This window comes from Coffea eugenioides, chromosome 7 (assembly GCF_003713205.1).
Source record: "Coffea eugenioides isolate CCC68of chromosome 7, Ceug_1.0, whole genome shotgun sequence".
Classification (NCBI taxonomy): Eukaryota; Viridiplantae; Streptophyta; class Magnoliopsida; order Gentianales; family Rubiaceae; genus Coffea; species Coffea eugenioides.
The window spans coordinates 22105241-22113127 of NC_040041.1; the positions used below are offsets into that span (position 1 = coordinate 22105241).

Sequence of the window (7887 nt, forward strand, 5' to 3'; positions counted from 1 at the left end):
AAATTTTCCAGCAATTGTATGTCCTTATCACAACTTTTTCCTTGGCTAAAACAGAGTATTATGGTCTCAAATTTAACATGCAACTACTTAACTAACTGATTAACATATCTAGTTCAGAAAACAACTTCAATCATCAACACAAAATCATCTAAAAATTTCCAGAAACATCCAACAAGCCTCGGATGAACGTGCACTTAGCAGAATTCAATTTCATTTTATTTTTCTGCTTTAAACCCGTTAATTAACTATAGGCAGAACTTAATCATCTTGTAGTTTACTAGTTAGTCATAGTTCGAGGTTCAGAACAGCAAAATTATACCCAATGAAACTACATGACTCAAGACAAATCTCGGCAGAATCCTTTCAGCAAAACAGAATTTTCCTAAGCTCCTTAATTCATCACCCAAATACATAAAATTATCATGCAAGGCCCTAATCATAATAATCATCCAAAAATTCAGTTAGTTAAACATCATTTCATGCTCGAATTACTACAGCAAAACAACATTGAAGCTGCGGTATCCACTCAGCTTCTCGGCAGAAACAATTACTTCCAAGACAGATTTTCTAATGTTTTGATTTCATCATCCGATGGTTTAAAATCATCATGCAAAGCTCAATTATCATGGTATTAACTAGTTATTCATGGTTACAAACTCAAAACAACGAAATTGAATCACATGAAGCTGCAAAAATGCAGGACAAGCTCTCGGCTGCAACAATTCATAAGAACAGAATTTCTTCTTCTAAATCACTTGTCCGGATGTTTGAAACCCACATGCGAGGCCCTAACCGCATTAATCATCCCAGATTTAGATAGCTAATCATAAATACAATTCCGGATTATCACAAGAAAGCAGATTTCATCAAGCATGTCTTAATCAATTCTCGGAAATCCAATTTCAGCGCACATCAGATTTTTCTTTTCCTAAATTCCTCATTCATTGCCTAAGCTTCACATGCAGGGCCCTAGATAGCTTAATCCACCATTGGTCAGTTAGCTTTAGTCCAGAAATTACCTCACCGATGACTCACTCGCGTGGCAAGGAAGCTGAAAATTTTCTCTCGGCTTTGCACGCTGGTTTGGTTGTTGCAGAACCGCAGCTCACCAGCTCTCCCTCTCTTGTTCACACGCGAACTGGGGTAATGGTTCTGGTTGGATGTTGCAGTTGCGGTGGAGTTGCTGGAAACGGTTGCAGTTGGTTGAGGTGAAGAAAACACAGAGGAACTTACGCACAGCCTCTCCCTCTCTTCCCTCGAGCTCACTTACGGAACCAGAAATGGTTGCAGCTCGCGGACAGAACCAGAAATCTTCCTCTCGGCTGCAGAGTGCAGCTCGGCCTCTCTCTCTCTCTCTCTCTCGGATTGTCGACACTAGCTAAGCAGAGTGAGTTGCAGTTGTAGTTTGAGATGTGAAGTGGAAGTGGATGAAAGAGTGCCGTGGTTTTTTGAGGGTGGAATCGATTGAGTGTGGAGTTGGTAATGGATTTCGATTGGTGGTATGGGGCGGTGCTAGGCTGCTGTCCGAGGTCTTGTTTGGTTCGGCATGGAAATATCATGGTTGTGGTGTAGTGGGGATTTGGTGGTTTGTGAAGGGCATTTTGGTCTTTTCACATCTCCTCCTAATATCCCCTTAAGTCCTTGGCTCTAACTAAAGTCCAAAAATTATCCCCAAGTGTGATTTAAACGTCGAATTATACACTAGTCCTACAAGACCTTAATTATCGTAAGTCTTACGTCCTACTTATATCGTTCTTGTCCAAAATTTATCGATTGCATCTTAATACTAAGGTTTCTGTATACCCTTAATCTTATTCGTAATAAAGTTAGCTATTGCAAATTAAGGAATTTATTTTTAGAGAGTAAACTTAATATCGCTCAAGAATTATTACTTTTAGTATAACAAAACTGAATAATTCAATATTGGTTACAATTATATTATTTATTACATAAACATTATCTTTATACTTTATTTCAAAACAATTAATTACAATACTAGAGTTCAGAGAGATTAATTGTTAGGTCAAAGAAATAGTTTACCATTGAAATATGAATTTAAAGTAGCAAAACTAATAAGTTTAGTACATAGAGTAAAATATATTCACGTAGTCCAATTTGAGAATACTCAATATTTTGCACATTTAACGTGTTTGCGATTTTAAAATTGTGTTTACATATTTATTCAAAGACAAAATTCATTCTCCTGAAGAAACGGGACATTTAAACAGGATAGCCTACTTCTTGAGCAAATTAATAATTTGTAAGTGATCACTTATCATACTTCCTTTATTATTTAAACTATTAAAATCAAGTTTGGCCTTATATATAAATTTAACATTCATAATATTCATTTATCCCTTTTATATCAACTTATTATCTTAATCATTTTCAAACCATAAAACATACCTGTCTTCAAAATTAACTTGTATACTCATTCAATCTAATGAACTTTCTCAATCCAATATTAATTATGACTTATATATACTCCATTCCCCTTACACCGTTATCAGGATATTTTTAAATTCTCAATTTTGATAAGAATTCAATTAAGCATTTAATTAACCACTTATTCATTATATGACATATTTCTAAGCTCAAGGTAAGTAAAATAAAATAAATGCAAAGCTTACACATGATTTCTCGAGTTCTCACACATACTAATCTGTGAAAACATATTTTGGCTCTCTGCATCCCTGCTTGTGACTCTTGCTGAGTAGTAGCAAGAATTCCAGCAACAAGGACAACTGCAAGAGGTAGTCCCTTACAGTATCTCGCTATGCGTAGCATAACTTCACTTAATGTTGGAGGACAACCTTCTTTGGCAAATAGCTTCTTCTGCAGCAATTCCAAACTCTCTTTTATTAGTGAGCCAGCGAAGGTGGTGAGGTTTGCTATTAGGTTTAATTTGCAAAGATAAATTCTGAATTCTGCTGGTGAGTAGCCTGCTTCCATTGCAATCATCTGGCAAGGAGTGTTTCAACAAATCCCACCTGTCAGTGTCCCAAACATTATCCAAAACAATGAGATATGTATTTCTCTTCAAAAACTAGCGGAGTTTGTCAGCCATATCATCTTCATTCATCTTAAGATACTGTGTAAGGATCGAAGACAACTAAGTGGAAGAGATAAACAATGTAAAGATCACAAACGTAACAATAAGTAAATGAAAAGAAAAGAATTGCAAACTAATTAACTACCCAACTCCTCATTGAGCTTGTAGATTAATTGAAACAAGCTTCTTCAAGTTGATGAATTACAATCATTTTTGTGTACAAAGGAAGGTTCACCTCCTAAATAAAAAGGAAAGAATTGCAAACCAATTAACTACCTAACTCCTCATTGAGCTTGTAGATTAATTGAAACAATCTTCTTTAAGTTGATGAATTACAATCACTCTTGTGTACAAAGGAAGGTTCACCTCCTCCTTACCCTGAATTCCACTCGGTCAAGTTAGGACATTTTACTATCCCTCAGGACAACCCTCGCAGAGCTACACTCATGAAGTATTCACTCACAAATGAAAAGCTTACAATGAATCTCACACCACTAAGACTACAAATCTTCCTTATAGGGTATTTTCTCACTAAAATCACTCTAGATCTTTTGTATCTTTAGTGTGTCAAAGTTGTTTGAAGTATCTGACCAACCACTATTTATATAGGACCAAGAAAGTGCCACATTAATGCTTCCAACGGATAGAAAGTAGCTGAAGAGTCAACTAGCCATTGGAGTATCGGACATCCGATACTCCTGTTTTTTGCGTCCGACAGTATGCAGTGAGTTTGAGAAATTTTCTTCAATTCTATCGGACGTCCGGTGCAAGCTCTTTGTGCGTCCGACAGCAAACAAAGAGATTTGAGAAATCATCTTGTTTCTATCGGACGTCCGGTGGAGACATATTCAGCGTCCGATGGTTTCGTCAACTTTGAAGGATCCTATCAGACGTCCGATGCTTGCGTCCGATCGAGGTCAGTGATCCAGGGAGAATGTTTTATTTCCTTCGGACGTCCGGTGGTAGAGTTCTTCATGCGTCCGAAGTTGCGCAATGATTATCGAACGTCCGATCCAAGCGTCCGACAGCTTTCAACAGCCTTTGTCCCTTTCAATTGCACTTGATCTTTGAACTTGATTTGCTTCACAGCTAAAAATAATTCTTGAAGAGATATTAGAATTATCTATTATTTTGTAAACATCAAAAGTTAGGGACTAAGGTCAATATTCTCCCCCTTTTTTATGATGACAAAACAATGGATGGAAGAAGGAAAAAGATTGAGCACATGAGCATAAGCTCCCCCTCACACATTGCATCTAAACTATAATCTCAGAATAACTCCCCCTTTCATATAGCATCCATTTCTCTCCCTTTTTGTCATCATAAAACTTCAGTAATATACAAAAATATCAAGGAAAACTCAGTTCAAAATATCAGAAACATCAAAAGAAAATTATAAAAAAAATATTATGAACAAGAAACTCATCAATCTTATCAATATCTCCTACTTGTTAGAGTTAGCATCATGTCTAACTATCCACATGCATTTCATGCCTCTTTTCATATTCTTCCACACATAACAATCACTTTCATGTGATCTTTTTGACAACAAAAATTACATATAACCAAAGAGTTATTTACATGAATAGGTTTAATAAATCTTACTTGTCTTCTCTTATAAATAGCAAATTCATTTGCAGCAGAATTTATCTTCTTCTGATAAGCGCCAAAATGAGGTTTTGATTTATTACTTTGAAAACAGTCTTGTTTTTTATGTTGGAGCAACTCATTTAAATTATCCATTCTTCTTTTCAAATCACCTTGTTCTTTTTGAACATTTCATAAAGTCTTGTTTTTCTATCAAGTTCAAAGTGTAAAACAGTCTCACTCTTTTTTAAAAAATCACTTTCAGTTTTCAGTTTTTTGTTTTCTTGAAAAAACGTGCATTGTCCTGAAGAAGAAAGCTTATTTTATGCTTTAATTCCTTGTTTCTAGCATAAGATTCTTTCAAATTATCATGCAATTTTATAATGAAAGATTCAAGATCATCATCAGTTTTATTATCACTATCAAATTGAGAGTTACAAGTTATTACCTCATCATCTCCAATGGCCGTGAAAGTCAATTGAGCAGATTCTTCTTCCTCATCAATTTCACCATCGGAGTTGCACTCATTCCATGTGAACTGAAAATTGTTGAATCTTGATTTTCTTTCTCATTTCATGTGAACTGAAAATTGTTGAATCTTGATTTTCTTCCTTCTTTCTTCTTCACCACTGGACACTCACTTGCATAGTGTCCAGGTTGGCCGCATTCAAAGCACTTATCAGTTTACTTTTTGTTGAACTCTGGCTTCCCTTTGTTTCTCAAGTTGTTGGACTGATTCGGGAAGGAGTTACTAGGTTCACCTTTTCTAAATCTCCTCTTGTTGAGTATTCTTTTGAAACCTCGTGTGATGAGTGCAATATCACTATCATCACCTTCCATGTCATCTTCACTCACGGAGGCTGTATCATTTTCATCTTGTGAAGCCTTCAGAGCAATATTCTTTCTCACTTTTGTGTCTTCTTCTTCCTGCACCTTGGACTTGAGTTTTAGCTCATAAGAAGTCAGTGAATTAATGAGAGATTCAATAGGCAAGGTATTTAGATCTTTGGCTTCCTCAATGGCAGTCACTTTACTCTCCCAATCCTTCGATAAAGCATTCAGAATTTTTCTATTTTTCTCACCTAGAGAGTATTCCTTTTCCAGCACCTTCAAATCCTTAATGAGATCATTGAATCTACAATACATCTTATCAATGTTTTCATGAGGTTCCATCTTGAAGGATTCATACTTTGTAACTAGAATAGACTTCTTTTGTTCTCTAACATTCTCACTACGTTCATGAATTTCTCTCAATTTATCCTAAATTTCTTTAGCTAACTTGCAACCCTTGATTCTAATAGATTCATTTGAGTCTAAAGCACAATATAACACATTCATGACTTTTGCATTTAAGGTGAAATGAGCTCTATCCACAGCAGTCAGTTCACTTCTTATTTTTTGTCTAGATCTATGAGTATTTTCATCTATAACAGAGGCATCATATGGACTTTCACTAATAATAAACCACAATTCAATATCAATCGATTGCAAGAAAATAATCATTCTTTCTTTCCAACTCATATAATTTGACCCATTAAACATAGGTGGTCTAATCACAAATTGTCCTTCCAAAAAATATAGCATTATTGATTGTCATCATTACTCCTAAGCCGCTTGAGTTTAATCTCTAGGAGACTAAGCTCTGATACAAATTGTAAGAATCGAAGACAACCAAGTGGAAGAGATAAACAATGTAAAGATCACAAACGTAACAATAAGTAAATAAAAAGGAAAGAATTGCAAACCAATTAACTACCCAACTCCTCTTTGAGCTTGTAGATTAATTGAAACAACCTTCTTCAAGTTGATGAATTACAATCACTTTTGTGTACAAAAGAAGGTTCACATCCTAAATAAAAAGGAAAGAATTGCAAACCAATTAACTACCCAACTCCTCCTTGAGCTTGTAGATTAATTGAAACAACCTTTTTCAAGTTGATAAATTACAATCACCCTGTGTACAAAGGAAGGTTCACCTCCTCCTTGCCCCGAACTCCACTCAATCAAGTTAGGACGTTTTACTATCCCTCAGGACAACTCTCGCAGAGCTACACTCATGAAGTATTCACTCACAAATGAAAAGCTTACAATGAATCTCACACCACTAAAACTACAAATCTTCCTTGTAGAGTATTTTCTCACTAAAATCACTCTAGATCTTTTGTATCTTCAGTGTGTCAAAGTTGTTTGAAATATCTAACCAACCACTATTTATATAGGACCAAGAATGTGCCACATTAATATTTCCAACGGATTGAAAGTAGCTGAAGAGTCAACTAGCCGTTGGAGTATCGGACGTCCGGTACTCCTATTTTTTGCGTCCGACAGCAGGCAGTGAGTTTGAAAAATTTTCTTCAATTCTATCGGACGTCCGGTGCAAGCTCTTTGTGCGTGCAACAGCAAACAAAGAGATTTGAGAAATCATCTTGTTTCTATCGGACGTCCGGTGGAGACATATTCAGCGTCTGATGGTTTCGTCGACTTTGAAGGATCCTATCGAACGTCCGATACTTGCATTCGATCGAGGTCAGTGATCCAGGGGGAATGTCTTATTTCCTTCAGACGTCCGGTGGTAGAGTTCTTCATGCGTCCGAAGTTGCGCAATGATTATCGGACGTCTGATCCAAGCGTCCAACAGCTTTCAACAGCCTTTGTCTCTTTCGATTGCACTTGATCTTTGAACCTGATTTGCTTCATAGTTGAAAATAATTCTTGAAGAGATATTAGAATTATCCATTGTTTTGTAAACATCAAAAGTTAGGGACCAAGGTCAACATACTGGATGGAGTTCCCACCGTCAAAACAACACAATATCTTAACTAACAAACTACGCTTGCTATATCCGTGAGAGACATAACACCAAGCATGAATGTGGAAGTGGAACAATACCAAATGATCACTGTAAACTTTACTGGCTAATGTTGTCTTCCCAAGCCCAGGCATACCCACAATGGCAACAATATCCAACTGCATTGATCCTCCCACAAGTCTATCAATTATACTTTCTACCTCATCATTGAGACCCACCAGAGTTTCGTTGGATATTGAAGCAGTAACTTATGATGGCATGTTAATGGTAGTCTTGGTAACTCCCTGGGTTTCACTATCATATCTTATGCTATTATAGATCTTTTCAGCCTCTATCTTCATATGCTTGATATCTCCAGCAACAGCATCCAAACAATGTTCATGTTGATCACCAACTAGTGCAGAGTCAATTTTGAATTCTACACTGTATGCAACCTTCA

General features: G+C 36.2%; 1 protein-coding gene across 1 annotated transcript; it reads right to left on the bottom strand.

Annotated features, from left to right (window-relative positions):
* Positions 1-2791: 2791 nt before the first annotated feature.
* On the bottom strand, positions 2792-7612 carry LOC113777141 (putative late blight resistance protein homolog R1B-17). The gene is made up of 2 exons (XM_027322182.1): positions 7419-7612; positions 2792-2990 (listed from the first exon to the last, which is right to left on the bottom strand). Exons 1-2 carry the CDS (start codon positions 7610-7612, stop codon positions 2792-2794), a joined length of 393 nt encoding a protein of 130 aa, XP_027177983.1.
* Positions 7613-7887: the final 275 nt, after the last annotated feature.

Coding starts and splice junctions, on each gene's coding strand:
- LOC113777141 (XM_027322182.1), bottom strand. CDS start 7,612: ATGCAGTTGGATATTGTTGCCATTGTGGGTATGCCTGGGCTTGGGAAG. Junction 2,991..7,418: donor GACGGTGGGAACTCCATCCA/GTATGTTGACCT, acceptor GGACACTGACAG/GTGGGATTTGTTGAAACACT.